This window comes from Siphateles boraxobius, unplaced genomic scaffold, assembly GCF_051911475.1.
Source record: "Siphateles boraxobius isolate OS27281-9 unplaced genomic scaffold, OSU_SipBor_1 90, whole genome shotgun sequence".
Classification (NCBI taxonomy): domain Eukaryota; kingdom Metazoa; phylum Chordata; class Actinopteri; order Cypriniformes; family Leuciscidae; genus Siphateles; species Siphateles boraxobius.
Genome location: NW_027509220.1, coordinates 683,124 through 699,432, shown reverse-complemented (window position 1 = coordinate 699,432; position 16,309 = coordinate 683,124). Strand labels below are relative to the sequence as shown.

At 39.1% G+C, this 16,309-nt stretch overlaps 1 protein-coding gene across 5 annotated transcripts in view; it reads right to left on the bottom strand.

The window, feature by feature from the left end:
- Positions 1-16,309, bottom strand: part of tanc2b (tetratricopeptide repeat, ankyrin repeat and coiled-coil containing 2b) — a 210,103-nt gene that overhangs the window by 77,168 nt on the left and 116,626 nt on the right. For 2 of the 5 annotated variants that reach the window (XM_077224634.1, XM_077224636.1), the window contains exon 1: positions 1,368-1,709. The exons of 1 other annotated variant lie outside the window; for it this stretch is intronic. In XM_077224634.1, coding sequence (XP_077080749.1) covers positions 1,368-1,479 — 112 coding nt within the window. In that variant the 5' untranslated portion in view covers positions 1,480-1,709. Of the gene's footprint in view, positions 1-1,367; positions 1,731-16,309 lie in introns of those variants that run through there. 2 more of the 5 variants (XM_077224637.1, XM_077224635.1) reach the window with 2 other exon arrangements.

The window sequence follows — 16,309 nt, the reverse complement described above, 5'->3', positions numbered from 1 at the left end:
CGATTTCAATACCCCACATCTTGACAGCGGCTCCCTGATGCCCGTAAATGAAAGGCCTTTATACAGCGAAATGTGTAGAAATGTGTAGTTGCCTTGATGAATTTATTGGCTGAGTGAGCCATTTTGTATTTAGTGTACGAGCAAATTCAAATTGATAAAACAAAGTAGTGTTACTTAATACAATTTTTAAGAAAATAGAATCGGAATGCATCGTGTGGCACTGAATTACTTTTTTTATAATGCATGACTTCAATGCAACTTCAGACTTGAAATATATAGAGCATACGACAGCTGTGTGTGAGGATGTTTTCCTGAATATTGTTGGCGAATGGATGATATGGGAAATTCAGAAGATTCAGGTGATTTTTGGTTAATTTTAGAGTATAAATCACCATTCACTTTCATTGTATGAAAAAGAGCAGCTTGAACCTTTTGCAAAACATCTACTTTTGTGTAGACAGAAAGTCATAAGGGTTTGAAATGACAGAATTTATATTTTGGGTTACTATCACTTAAAAAAAAAGCCGTAGGGACTTTGTCCTAAAGAAACCTAGAAGTAAGTGTTTACTTCAAAGGGCACAATGGTGTCTTTCTCAATGAGCTCTAAAGTCACACCCTGTTTGATCATGCCTGGCAAAATTCTTCACGATAAAGCTACGTCAACCACCAACCATTAAACTTTAACTCTGTCATGACCTTGGAAGCTGATAATATTGCTATACAGATCAGAATTTAGCAGAAGCGACTCAGTAAATGGCGATAACCGGCGCAAATCTGCACTCCACCGATTGTTCGTTAATCATTAGCAATAGAGCTGGCCTCTTGAGACTTTACAACCAGTATAAGAAGCTAACAGACCCATGCAACCACACTACACAAATAAACAAACGCAAACAGAAGATGCTTGGGTACAATTCAGCAACAAATCACGCACCCCGATCCCTTGAAATGGTGGGCAAAAACTCATGCATAAAGAGAAAAAAACTGAAGAAAAGTCCATCAAGCTGTGAACATTGCAGCACACTCCACCTCCCACAGGTCCTCAACCAGCATCATTACTTCCAGCCTGTCCTTTCTGCAGCACAAACACTCATTCAAACCAGCTGACATCTTTCAGATGAAAACGATCTGGATGGCATTGGCACTTCCAACACGCAGATACAATAAAATACGGGCACAAAAGCGAAGAGCTCATACCGCCGACAACATCTGACTCCTACAGCGCCCGTCCATTTCTTCACATACCCACAGATCAAGCAGTTTAGGACAGATTTGGTGCGTATGTGTGTGTGGGAGGAGAGAGATTGGAGAAAGGCAGAGAGAGGTTAGGTAAGGAGATATGTGGAGGGTGGGGTTCAGTAGCTCACCATGCTCAACCCAAATCCCGCACTGGGATGGCAGGCGGGTGTAGATCTGTCCTCCCTCTCCGTCCACGGACACGAACAGCCCCTGCGAGCGTCTCAACGATGGCCAGCTCATCCACACACACTACAGCACAACGTCCCGACACACACCAGAGGCTATTTCCTCCAGGAGAGTCCACTGGAAGATCGAGGGTCGAGCAGAAGGCGCTTTACTGGAAAAGCATCAGGGAAGAATCATTCCTCGGATTCGAATGAACCGTAAACTAAGTTGTTCCCAGCGTGCTTTCCTGAGGAAGCCTGGCACCTTGTCGTTCTCGCACTCGGGAGAATCCCTTCGACAGAACTGGAGAGAGCGGCGATCGATGCGAGCGGAGAGAGAGAGAGAGTGAGAGAGAGAGAGAGAGAGGAGAGAGAGAGGGAATGTGTGTCTACCGCTACAGTCCATGAATGGTGCAGTGCTGCTGTTGTCATGGTAACCACTGGGGAGGAGGCTGGTAAAGTGGTGAGGGGGAGTGTGTGAGAGAGAGAGAGAGAGAGAGAGAGAGAGAGAGAGAGAGAGAGAGAGAGAGAGAGAGAGAGAGAGAGAGAGAGAGAGAGAGAGAGAGAGAGACAGAGACAGACAGGGCTTTGCAGAGGGACACTGTGGCGCTGGAATGAGTACGGAGAGACTGGAGGAACGGAAGGGTCTGGGTCTGAAACTTACCTCATACCTCACGTTACCCTTTGGGAAGTCCCAACTAACTGCTTATTCAACTACAAGTCCATTCATCAAATGATCTGTCCATGTTCAACTCACACTCACACACTTTCACTTTATCTTTATCTTACATTAATTGTTTTTTGGACCAATATGAAGGATGTGTGTCAAATCAATGTGCTTGTTGTGCTATATTTAAACAGTGTTGTACTAATAAAGGGATATAACTTGTATTAATATATATATATATATATATATATATTTTTTTTTTTTTTTTTTTTTTTTTCATACAATGAAAGTCAATGGGCTCCAATGTTGTTTTGGCTTTGACCCCTTTGACTTTTACTGCATGGAGAAAATTTATACACAAAGTCTGAGTGAAGCACACAAAAACCAGACCGAATTTTTAATTCACAAAAAAACCGAGTGTGTGTGTGTTATTGTAGTATCATTAAGATGATTTTATAGGTTTTATTATTTAATAATCTGCAATAGTCTTCATTTTATTGTCCATTTTCATTTTAATTGTAAAGTTTTAATATTCTGTATGTTTTTGTCCTTTTTATAAAAAAATTTTAATATCTATATATAGTTTTTATACATTATTATTTCAGTATAGTTTTTGTTAACTATAATAACACTGAACATTACAAAAGTATAACCACAAGACATACTTTTTCTGTGTAAAGTTATATGCAATTTTGTTGGCATGGCAACATAAAAAAGTGATTTGTAGAAATTGTTTTAAACAGCTTTACAGCTCAAGTATAAGCTTCACATTTCTGCTTTTAAAAACAAAATTTCCCACATTAACTTACATTATACATGCTCATAGTATTTTTTTCTTTTTGATTAAAGGAGTGATGTGATTATATAACACATTATAGACTTCTATAATTCAATGTTAGGCTGCATAGTTTAGATCAGCCGGAACCGGGAACACTTCCCATAAATCCTGATGTATTTCGTACATCATAAGAAGGATTGCGTCTACGTTAATATTAGTCTCTCTGTTCATCCCGAGGTTTACCGCAGTCCGCCGGACCCAGGCCGTATCCGGATCTGATGAAGGACTAGCGACAACGCAGTCCTGAAGTGTCACTAGTCTCTCCCCTGTGAAGGCCTCCTTTCCTTTACCTCTGTATCGATAAAACGTTGTCGGGATAATTCCGACTCACGTGGCGATAAAAAGCGATAAAAAATTCTCACAGCCACCAGGAACTGTTTTATGCAAATGAGCGGCTGGATCGCATTAAAGGTTTTCTGTTAGAACGGTGTCGTGTTAGCGGCCCCTAAGTTAATAACTAATGATCGTTGCGACGGAAGTGAATCAATCAAAACTAACTTTAACTGGACAATAACTTTATTCTAGAGCTGCTGTAAAGCCAAAACAATCTCTGTTACTTAAATTTCCTATTATCACAGTAAAGCTACTTAGAAACAGTCCATATTGTTAAAAGCGCTATATAAATGAAGGTAACTTGACCAGACATGAGTCAAAATGATTTGTCTCAAATCCCACTGATAAAGCTTAACTTGTGTTAAAGCTCATCACAGAATATTCCTTTAAACTCAGTTTTATACCACAGGGGTTCCTGTTCCATCCATGTTCCCCAGGAATCTGACTCACGATGTTGTTGTTGCTAGCGTCAGATGCTCTTAAATAAAGACATAAAATATTAAAGATCAAGAAGCCTAAACGCATCAGTGATTCAAACAAACAGTTCAGTCTGGCCAAAATGTGACTTGAATGCTATAGTTTGTAATCTGTACAGTATTTATCTAACTTTCCGACAGCCTTGATTTCACTCTCTGCGCTGTATCTATTCTGGTAAAACGGACAGAGATTTATGGGTTTAATATCACTCGATGTCCCTCTGTCCTCTGAATGTCAAGCACCAGCCCTGCATGATAAACACTTCACTGTACATGCACTATATGGAGAACATACTGCATGCTGCACTGAGTTGTCTGTGTTTTTAATCAATTAAAAAAAAAAAACACTTGGAGAAATAGTAGGCCTATTATTTACTCCAAAATTTAAGAACAAATCAGTTGTGGTTGAGCAGAGCTGTATTGTAATTGATATTGTCAACTGATATAAATGCAACTGCCCCCGTTTACAATAATGGATTGCAAGGATGGGCATCCGCAGGGATCAAATGATGCGATACTATATTAATATCAGGGCCACGGTACAATAATATACACTCTTAAAAATAAAAGTTCTTAATGAGCATTGATGGTTCCATTAAAAACCTTCAACATCCAACATTCGTAAAAAATAAAGATTCTTAATTAGCATCTATAGTTCCATGAAGAACCTTTAGTATCAATGGAACTTTTCCAATCCACAAAAGGTTCTAGTGGAAAAGGTTCTTCACATTATTTAAATATTCTTTGCACTAAGGGCGTTTTCACACCTGAAAGTCCGCACCAAGGTCCGAACTAAAGTTCACGTTTTGATACATTTAATACTTTCAGAAAGTTTTGGTTTGGTTTCACACTGCAATTTTGCGAGGGCACTAAAGAACTTTACGTAACATACTTGCGTCCTGTCGTCATCGTGTGGGCTGCATCTTGACATTGATTGGTTTGTAAATTGACGTGCGTCTGATGTCAGCGTGTTGTCAATTCGGCGGGTAACTTTGACAACATGAATGAACAGACGCATATCGTTGCAACTATATTTGGAAAGTGTCTGCATTTTTGTGCGTTTTTTCCAGTTGACTTCTTATTATGTTATTAGACCATACTTCAATTAAAAACCTCGTCTCCTCCTCTCCCCATGTGCTACCACGGCTTATTTTTCCTGCCACCTTCTGTTTTTTCGGCTATGCGGGACCCACCGGAACTTCCTGTAAAAGGTCTGAAAGTCCGAACCATACAGAAATGCTTTCACACTAGAAACGAACCAAACCTTTGTTCAGTTTGATCCGGACCAAGACTACCTCTTTTCGTCGGACTAAATTTCATCTGTTTGGTCCGGGGTAGGTTTCACACCTGTAATTTTGATTCGGACCGAACTGAAAAGTCTGAAAGTCTGGACCAAACAAGGTAGGTGTGAAAGGGCCCGAAGAAATAAGGTTCAAGAAATTTTCACGAAAAGGTTCTTAGGGTAACCCAAAATGGTTCTTCTAAGGCATGGCTGTGTTTAAAAGCTCTATTTTTAAGGGGCCAATCACACAGTACACGTTTTTGTGGTTAAAGAGGTGAAACACAAGTCAGTGAACTGGAAAAAAAAGCAAGGTCTTCCTAGGCAAGATACTAGGCTTCCAATATTTTTGATTTAAACCATAGGAATGCCATTTGCCATTTGGAGCGCCATAGGAATTCATTGAAAATGCTCTGTTATATATTCCCGTGCACATTAGAATTACAATTAGAATTAGAATTAGAGATTTAAAAACAAGGTGCAAAAGAGGTAAAAACTCCAACGTCCCCCGTTCCCTGTGGTTATAGCGGTACTACTGGTGTTATCACACGTCGATTAACCGGTGGGAAATTTTTCTTACTGTCACATCCCTACTAGAGATGCAGGAAAAGACGGGAGTGCAATGGTCAAATATGTTTATCTAGAGTGTTTACATAAAAAAAAAACAATAGAAAAGTGGAAAGGAAAAGCATGTTCTGTGTAAACTGGCCCAAATAACATTCTACAGGTTTAAATACAATGCTGCTACTTCCTTCTGAGTGGAAACTACATCATCAATGCCTGCGCCTTTCTAATTTTATGAGCTCTTCCTCATTTAACAGTCATCTTTTTATCATTTGGACTCACCCTCACTCCATTCCTCTTCACCTAAGCAGAATTCCAGCCGTAAATGTCACATTTCCATTTAGCTGAACAAATGACTGGCTGAGGGAGGATCTGGGAGCTGGGGGATGGGGGTGTAATTGGGAAGCGATTTGAAGAAGCCAAAGGAGATGAAGTGAGAAAACACAAGCTTTAATGTTATCCTTTTCTGAGCTCGTCCCTGAGCTGTGACCATGTTTACTCCTGATTGTAAGGCAAGACACTAAAAGCAATTGATTTTTCAGGCATTGGGTCAGTTTTGAGATTTGGGGATATTTTGCTTCTTCTTTCAGACTAGTGAAGAGAAAATTCCAAATACACATGTGTTAGTGTTTATTGGATTACACTTTATTTGTGTCTGTAGACAAATGTTGTTTCAACTTAAAAAAGTAAGTGTTCATGTTGCCTTAAAATTTTAAGTTTAGTCAACTCTCAAATATCAAATATCAAAGTTGTCACTTGCATACACCTTGCATACACCACAAGTTTTTTTATTTATATTTATATTCTAAAGGGAAGGGGTTTGTTAATATATAATCCGTCTGATATATGACTGTTGACCGTATTTTCTGATTTATGCAGTGATAAAACAAAATATCCAAAATGTTTTTTTTACAAATTTATAACTCTATTATGTCAACAAAATAATTTTTAACTTGTCTTTATCCAATGTTTGGATTTCTGACCCCGAAATGAATGCAGATTACTGCATATTTAATTACATAATTACTTATTTAAAAAAAAATAAAAAATTAAGAAAACTTAGAAAAAAACAATTGTCTTAATGTATTGTGATTAATCAACATGGGGGAAGTATGGTTATGTCTATTAGTTATATTTTTTTACCCTATTTACCTGTAGTGTCTTGCCTTAAGATTTGTGGGTATTCGTAATGCAACGCCTATTTGCTGTAAATCAACTTCTTGGTTGAAACAAAAGTTTTAACAATATGCAGTGACACAGATCTTATAAAGCACATCTGTCCGCTTAATATCGATATTGCACTAAAATAAATGAGAATTATGCTATAAACATCAAATTATTTTTTGTAATAGGTCAGGTTTGTTATCGGTCACAGGAGACACAAGTTACTACGAGGTGTAAACTGCAACGTGTCTCACCCGACCACTTGTGATCAAACCAGTTTCGTAGTCTATTTGCTACAGTCCTCCTTCATGGATGCAGTGAGGAATCGTGGTCGTACTCAAGAAGAGTTACTGAGAATTGAAAAAGGGCTAATCATTGCACTGTAATTGTGGTATGGATTGAGAAGGAAAAGTGGAAGCAGATCGACAGCCGAGGAGGAGGTGTAATTTCATCAAGCCAATTAATGGGCATTGAGGGAAAATGTAATTCCATAGAGATCTATAGGGATAGCAGTAAAGCTATTGATTATGGTAGTTAATTTGGGTTTGGAAAAGGAGGGTGATGTGAGGCTTGAAGTTCAGAGAGAATCCTGTGATTTAATCAGGGAAATCAACAACACTGGTGATCACAATAGAGCAGTTATTCTCAAAAAAGACTCAAACATCTATTGTGAATAGGTCACGAAGAACAGAGTAAAAAAAAAAAAAATCATTTATGACAATAATCAAATGCAAAATTCAAATTCTCAAAGTCCGGACTCTGGTCCGGATCCGGACCCGGAGGGAATTCAATCTGGACCGCCTCCATTTCGAATTTCAAGAGCACTAATCGTGTGTAAGGGATTAAAAGTGTGGATTTCCTACTTTGATAAACGCATGTTAAAATAATTTGTTTAGTTTTTTATGTCTTTTTTGAGATGGTCCGAAATGAAAGCGAAGGCGAGATATTTAAAGTTTCCCTCCGTGGTTTAGTTGCCATGACATCCAGTGAGCGTATGACTTTTGACGTAATCGGGCGTGACACGACACTTCACCGCAGTAAGCGTTTAAAGTTGACGAAGAAAAAAAGTTTTCAAAGATGATTGGACAGAGAGGTATGCGTTCTGAACGCATACCTCTCTGTCCAATCATCTTTGAAAACTTTTTTCTTCATTTTGCCCCAATCCAGCACGAAGCCACTGTTTGATTTGTAACGAGACAGTTGGAGTTGTGAAGAGTGGAAATGTCGAACGAAATCATGAAACAACCACACTGTTTGTGCCACGGTTTCGGCAGACAGACAGTGCCACCTCTCACATTAGACTGCTCTGTATTTTGCACCATGTTACTTTTGGCCTATCTCTTGTTGTGTTTTGTTAAGAAAAATGCTGACACTTTAATGAATTGTTTTGCCACTTTTGCACTTGTTATTAATGTATTTTGAATGCAAAAGGCACCTTATTTTTTTCATAAAATGAGTGTTGATTTGTTATGCATGTTTATTAAAAATAAGATTTTTAATAACCAATAGTTCCGGACCTTTGACATTGATGAAAATTCAGATTTGGACCTTTGAATGTAGACTTTGAGAACCCCTGGTTTACAGCATTAGCAGTGAGAGAATGTTCTAACCATTGAATCAGAATTAAATTGGATCAAATTGAAACTGGAAATTAACTGAATCAGGATGTTGTTAATAAGAATCAAATTGGGAAAAGTGCCTCTGTCTCAAGTAATCAAAAAAAAAAAAAACACATTTCAAAGTCGCATATTACAGCATTGTGGAATATTGGAGTAAATGTTAAAGGTATAATATGTAGGAATTTTGCAGTAAAATATCCAAAAACCACTAGGCCAATGTTATATATTTTGTTTAGTTGATTACTTACAATATCCCAAATGTTTCCAACTATTTGTAAATCGTGAGAAAATTGCGATTTTAACCAAGGAAACGGGACGTGTGAGCAGGGGTGAGGAGTCGCCAGTCAATGACGTCATATCCGCATTACCCTCGGTTTCCGCCAGGTCTGCGCTCGTACTGGCAATAGTAACCATGGCGACAGACGAGGACAACCGGGTTATGCCCGTTATGCCTAGCAGGACGCTCACGGATTTGTTCAAACTTTATGGGCCATTGCAAGCAGACTTTGAGACAAAAAGAGGACTAAAACGAAGATCAACATCTTTCGAGATGCCGAGAGCTCCACGTCCACGATTAACTTTGACTTGACAGAGACTTGAGTGTTGCATTTTACTTTATTAGACAGGTGAGCAAATGTACATAAAACTAAACAATGTTATTTAGTTCAACAAGATGAAATATTAGAATATGATCTGTATGTTATTCTAATGTTGATCTAGCTTACTGCTAGATCTCGTACAGCCAACACACAACCTAACTAGCAACATTCAACACACTCAAATGCGGTTTAATGTGATAGTGTAACTGTTAGAGCAAGTGAAACAGTGCTGCGTTACCTCAAGTTTCATTCGTCTAATAAACTGACCTGTGTGAGTATTAATTCAGCACTTGCGTGTAGTTCAGTAGAATGAAATGTCCTTATTCCTTTATATCCGCGGGACTCGCGTTGCGTGTGGCGCTCGTATAACTTACGTCTAGCAATCGCGCCCTACTTCATACCACAGTCATGTTAAAAACATCAATGTATTCACTCATCCATAAAAGATCCATCAGCTTGACGACAAGATCCATACTTACACTTAATGCGGAATATACGTCATCACTATACGCCATTCTTATTGTAAGAGGTTAGCGACCCCTGGTGGCGAAAATTCCTACACATTGAACCCTTAAATCACATTTGTAACTTATTATTTGCTTTTTTATAATTGATTAAAAGAGTATCAGAGTGTGACATCATATCCTGTTCCCTATGTTTGTACTCTTGTAGTGTAAGTGCACTTTGAGGAATCAACAAGTTGTCTCTCAAATGCTCACTGGCCCTTATCACAATTTCTTCAGCACTGGGCTCCAGCAGCACGAAATGACAAAGCGGCCTCAACAGACGACACATACAGTCTTATGAAATCTCAATAAATCAGCTAAGCCACATCGGGGAGCTATATCTCTGACTCAGAGGTGAACTAACTGCCTCCCTGCAAGTGTTGACAGAAGTTTACTGACGTTGCAAGCAATGCACCTGACAGAAACAGAATTCAATCCGCAAAAAACAAAGGCCTTGTGGCATTTTCAATCAAGATCTAGTGGTTGTTCAGGGGAGGCGTCTGCACACCTTCTCTATACTCACTGAGGCTGAACTGATGGAGGAGGGGTGGCATCGGACCCCCCGCCTCGCCCTGGGACGCTTAAATCAGGATGGGATTGATCTGTTAAAAAGGTCACTGCTCTCTTGCTGGGCTTTGTTCAAATCTGAAGAGATGGATGCAATCTGCCATTTTCTCCTTCTCTTCACCACTAGGTAATCAGACAAATGGAATGAGGGAGATAAAGAAGGAGAAAAAAGAAAGAAAGAAAGAGGAAAGCAAAGACACTTACGTTTGTCCTTTTTTCACTTTTATTTATTGTATTATCATCTGGAATAACACTAACTTAAACAAAATTTTGAAACAAGAAGAAATATTTAAATAGTATTTTCTTGTAACAAATTCAAAATCACATTCTTGATTCAAAATCACATTTCCCATATGAGCACCCCAACTCAATGTGTCAGGCCATGGCTATGGTCTAAAAGGCAAGGCCGCAAGTGCAGTTAGTGCGTGTCCGAATCCACTTAGTTTAACTGCTAGTTTAACAACAGGAAAAATGGTCGATGCGCCAGGCCCATGGTCTAAAAGGGCTGTCCCTATTCTTTTAATGTTTTGGGCGTAACGTGCAAAAAAACAACCAGAGCCTCATCTCCCAACTCCCATTCCCTTTAAAAGCCAGTTGTGCTTGCGCCACAGCGGATTCTCTATTTACATGACAAAATTTGCAAGCGGAAAGACTGAACGCTTCTCCAGAGAGCAAATGGATCTGCTCGCGTGCGAGGTTAAAGCTGTGTATGTGTGTGTGAGGTTAAAGCAGGGAGACCATCTACGGGACAAGCCGGATTCCACCATATCTTTATGTACACAATATTAATCTTTTGCATTGTAATCCTTTTATTTTTTAATATTTGACATGTTTGTGTGCTGCTCTGCATCCCTGTGTGTGTATAAGCAGAGTGTACCCCCGTTGTAGACCCGCCTATAGGCTCATATTACTAATGCACCCTTGAAATAACAAGGCTTTTGTTGGTCAATGGCGCAGTCTATATCAGATACCTCAAAATAGCAACGCACCAACATTGCGCCTGAACACACCTCGTTTTCAGACCAGCAGCACATGGTAAACAGATGGGCGCAAATGCATTTGCTATTTCAACAATTTGGCGCAGGATGTGAAAATGATAACTGCGTCAGGCTGAAACTAGGCGCTTGGCGCTGCATTGTGCCAGGTTTATGATAGGGCCCTTAGTTTCACGTTCTAATGCAATGCAACTATTCAAAACAGGTCTATTGGAAAAATTTGCCTCTGGTGATATTTATGCAAAATATTATGTTGTTCTGCACATTTTGCGACATTTTTGAAGTGACATTAAAAGTGTGTTCAGTTTAATCCAAACCGTTGACCCTGAATCTGCTTGTCAACGTTGGTTGTTGTGCGTATTACGGCAGTTCGGAAATTAAATGTCCAGTGAGTGGTGCTAAAAGTTTAAAAATAACCTACATTAAACCTGACACATAGTGTTAAAAGCAAATGTGAGATAAAAAGGCATTTGCTGAAGCCATCATGGCATTTTAACTTGCTTCTACAAGTCTTTGAGCTCCTTTATCGTGACTGGTGTTTCACGGGACTCGTACCCGAGCGTTTCACATCACGAGTGCAGTGCTGTACCAGCTGAGCGACCGAGCAAGTTTACTACATCACAATAGACACACATATAGAGTTGCTGATGTGATGCAATTTCAAAATGCATTAGTTTACAAATCAAGCACTATGGGAAACGTGTTTTAGAAGCTCGTTTTTATAATTAGTCTGTGCTGCAAGTATTGCATTCTTTCACATGAGTTGCTATAGCTGACATAACAGTAAACTGCCTTACTCTATGCACCTTTTAAAAAATGTTTTAGGACAGAGCAGGCTTTCTGGGTAAGTTACCTACAGCTAGTTAAACTGACATGTTTATAGCTAGTTACCTGAATAATACCACATCAGATTTAATGCTACAAACATTTGCAACTAAATCTATCGCCTCGTCTGTACAGAGGTTTGTAATGGCCTCATGCTTCTGACCTAAGATGTATACACTGCAAACACAGCAAAAAATATACTACCTGAATTTTTTATTCATATATTGCAATACAGGGGAAAGTTGCACAGACATGTACCTTGACTATGTCTAAAAAAATGGAAATGTACTGAATCTTTCCAATCACAATTATTACCCAGAAAAAAAGAGGTACAGTTCCCTTAGCAGGGCATGTTGTCTTGTCACACTATGAGGCAAGCTTTCAAAAAGGTGACCTAATTTGGAGAAAATACATCTATTGAAAAAGATTATCTAAGAAGTAATGAAGTAAAAAAAAAAATAGCCATCTTCCATTTAGAAAGTCATTATGTGGCCATTTGGGTGAAATGAAACTGAATGCTGGTATGTTTTCATCGAATTATAAACCAAACTGACAAAGTGGAACGGATCCAAATATATCCTTTATAATAGAAGATCATTCATTGTATCATTTCACACCACAAAGGACATCATTTTCTTTCATCTATCTTTACTGAACATATACCCGTTTAATTCTCAGTTCATGTTATATTTTCTCCATAACAACAGGACGGTTCTTAAATGCAAAAGAACCTGATTAGATACTCATGAATATGCAGAAAATGCATGAAAAATGGGATGAAATGGCGTTCATAAAGAGGCCTGACTTTCATTAGCAGAGATGAGATGCTCTGCAACACTGCTTACACTGGAGAATTACAAATCAGTCAGCAAAAACACACTGCAATTTATGCTGGGAGCCAATGAAGAAGACCTCCAAAATTGGGAAAATTGGCTTCTAAACAAGGTTTAGATGACTCTCTAACCATTCATCTTTTAGGTCGCTTTCTGGAATTAAATTGTTAAAAGTATTGGCTCATGGATAGTAAGTATCTGCGGGTGGGAGAACATTATCTTTCTCCCTTCCCCCTCTTTTTATACAAATGACACTTCTGCCATTTTGTTTTCTGCAAACTATAAAGTACAAAGTCCAAACTCTGAAACGAATCATCCAATCTGGATGAAAGTGATCCTTAAATCGGACCATTAAGAGACATTAACATCACAAACAGCAATAACAGAACCACTGAGTGACTCATATACACAACACCGCTGTCCTTTTCAGTAAAACTCCCACAATGCACTTGATTTCACAAGTGCAAGGATCGACTCTTCTTGATAAAGAATGCAGTGATTTATAATGAGAACTCTTTTTTTGTGTGTCTAAACCAACATTCAGACACTTTCATATTTGATAAATGATTGCAAACAAACACAAAATACACACAGTCATCAAAATGGCATTCTGCTGTTCAAGCTTCAGCAGGAATATGTGGCTGGCACACCCTAGTGGACACATCCAACAGCAAATACACTGACCCGAAAAGTATTTAAAAATGCATTATATAACAACATAGCACAAATGTAACAGTCTTTTCAATTAATACATTGTGTTATATTACCTTGGCATTAAATTACGGAAAACTACAACCTCATTTCCAGGAAAATTGGGACATTTTGTAAAATGCAATAAAATCAAGAATTTATGATTTGTTAATTTTCTTGAACCTTTATTTAACTGACTAAAGTACAAAGAAAATATTTCCAATGTTTTCACAGATCAGCTTAATTATATTTAGTATATATAAACAAATTAAGATTTTGATGGCTGCAACACAATCTGAAAAGATAACAGAATATCCAAGTTAAACTATTTTGAAACATTCCAGATTACAATGAGCATTTGGGCATACAATGAGAATCCAGCAAAGGCTGAGTCTTTGCGAGCAAAGACGGGTCATGGCTCACCACTTTGTGCCAAATTTCATGAGAGAATTGTCAAACAATTCAAAAATCACATTCTCAAGGCGAGATTGCAAAGAATTTAGGAAAAGATTCAGGGAATCCAGAGAAATCTCAGTACTTGTATGGCAAGGCAGGAGACTTCTGTTGAATGTGCGTGACCTTTGAGTCCACATGAGAAACCGTCATGCTGATCTGTTAAATACAACCACATGGGCTCGGGTAAGTTGCGGCTGCTGGTCTTTCAAAGAGGGGAAGCTCATTTTCGGCCTACATCATACAAACTGTTCATTTATTTATACTTACATATATATATATATATATATATATATATATATATATATATATATATATATATATACACACATACTGTATGAATGAAGGAATGAACAAACAATCTAAAAAAAAGATACTAAACTAGACGGAGGAAATGTGGGAATTAGGTTAAACTGAAACAAGGATTGTGGTGTATAATTGTGTAAAATGTATGATGAAACTTGCAATTTCGCCAACCAGATACCAAGCAATAGGTTGCAGCAGTTTGTCTTTCGACTACACTTGCAAAATCCGCGATGGGACAGAGAGCTAGTACAAAATCCCTGTCAATCAAAAGGAGATGCAGGCTTTCGACAGACCCTCCAATCATCACGCAGAAGCCTGGAGTACAACAGCCCCGCCCACTCCTCCATTCACCCCAGAGAAGCTGAGCGTTTTAATCGCAGATCCAATGACCATCTAGTTATGAAGCACTGAAAAAAACTGTTCAAAGCAGCCCCGTTGAAGTCAATGGACGCTCGGCTTCAACAGGGAAATACACTGTGACGCTCCGGGAATGAATGAGAAGGAAATCGAGTCAGCCGACCTGCTATATGAAGCTGATTCTGAACGAACTAGTCTTCGAGATGAACGTGCTCTAACGCATTTTTAGTCAATAAAATGTTAACACAATAGTACATATTTGACCCTTAATTTTTTGACACTATAGGGGAAGCCGAGCTTCCCTTGCAGTCTTAAAGAAATCCCCATTGGCTCGGGCGTACTTTGGAAAACCGTTGTCACTTAACACAGTCACCTGATGCATCAAGATATGCAATTTGAATCTGTTCCGCAAGGAAAGAGACAGTTCTATGCAGAGAAGCTGTCGAGTTCTCCGGACCCGAGCTCATCTCAGATGGTCAAGAAGTCAGTGGGAATATGTTCAGATGAGTCCACGTTTCAGCATGGTTTTGGGAAAAATGGACATCGAGTTCTCAGTCCCAAAGACCAAAGGGACCAACCAGACTTTCATCAGCGACAGGTGCAAAAGCAAACATCGCTCATCATCATCAGTGCAAATGTATGAAGGTACCACTGACGTGGAGGTGTGTACTGGGATTGTACAGAGACATCCCAGAGGAAAAATTTATTGATCAGTGGTTGCTTTTCCTAAGCTCAGGAGACTTAGTTGTGATTCTCATTTTAGTATCAACGGCATACAATTTCTTAGGAGAAATAAAAATAGACACAAATGAGACATTAGAAATATTTGAGAGAAAAAGAGTCAAAATTGAGAATGTGGTAGAAGAAACATCTATTGCTGTAATCTCTTTAAAGACTTCAGAGGCTGCACATATACATATTATAGGAGAAAAATCTGAGCACAGAGTGTGATGTTGTTGAGGTCTCTTCTAAACATTAAAAGAGACAAACGGACACCACAGGAGTCTTAAGTTCAGGAACAAAATATGAGCACAGTGTGTGATGTGGTTGAGGTCTCTTCTGAATCTTTAGAGGATGCAAATATGAGATCTCTCTCCAGAATATGTAGTTTAGTTGAAAAATATAAGCACTGTGTGTAATGCTGTTGGGATCTCTTCTAAAGTGACAAATGTGAGCGATCCAGTTTCTCTAGCTAAAAAGAAAAATCTGAGCACAGTGCGTGATGTTGTCGACACAACTTTAAACACAACTTTCTGTGATGAGAGTGTTAGAGTTTTGTCTCAGAAGACAAGTGTGCGAAGCAGGAGACTCAAGCAAAAGTCTCCATTTAGATTTGAAGGAAATGTCTCGGTTACATATGTAACCCTAGTTCCCTGATAGGGAACGAGACGCTGCGTCAAACGCTGTGGGAACGCCCCTGCGTTGTGCGTCATGAAGCACGTATGGAATCAGCCCAATGGAGAGATGGAAAGTCATAGGCGGGTGACGTCATCGACCAGGAAACTATAAAGCACCCCATAAACACAAGCGCAACAGCTTCTGATAGGCCTGAAGGAAGCGCTAGCGGGAATGCCGGGAGTGTGGTGGAATGACACAGCGTCTCGTTCCCTATCAGAGAACTAGGGTTACATACGTAACCGAGACTTCCCTTTCAAGGGAACTCGAGCTGCGTCAAACGCTGTGGGAACGCTAATACCCACGTCACCATAGGACCAAGTGACCGCCATGTGAGAACTAGCGCACAGAGGACGAGAGCACCTGTGCCCCAGGGGTAGAACTTAAGTCTAGGTCGTAGAACTTAATGAAAGTATGCGGTGAAGACCATCCAGCCGCAT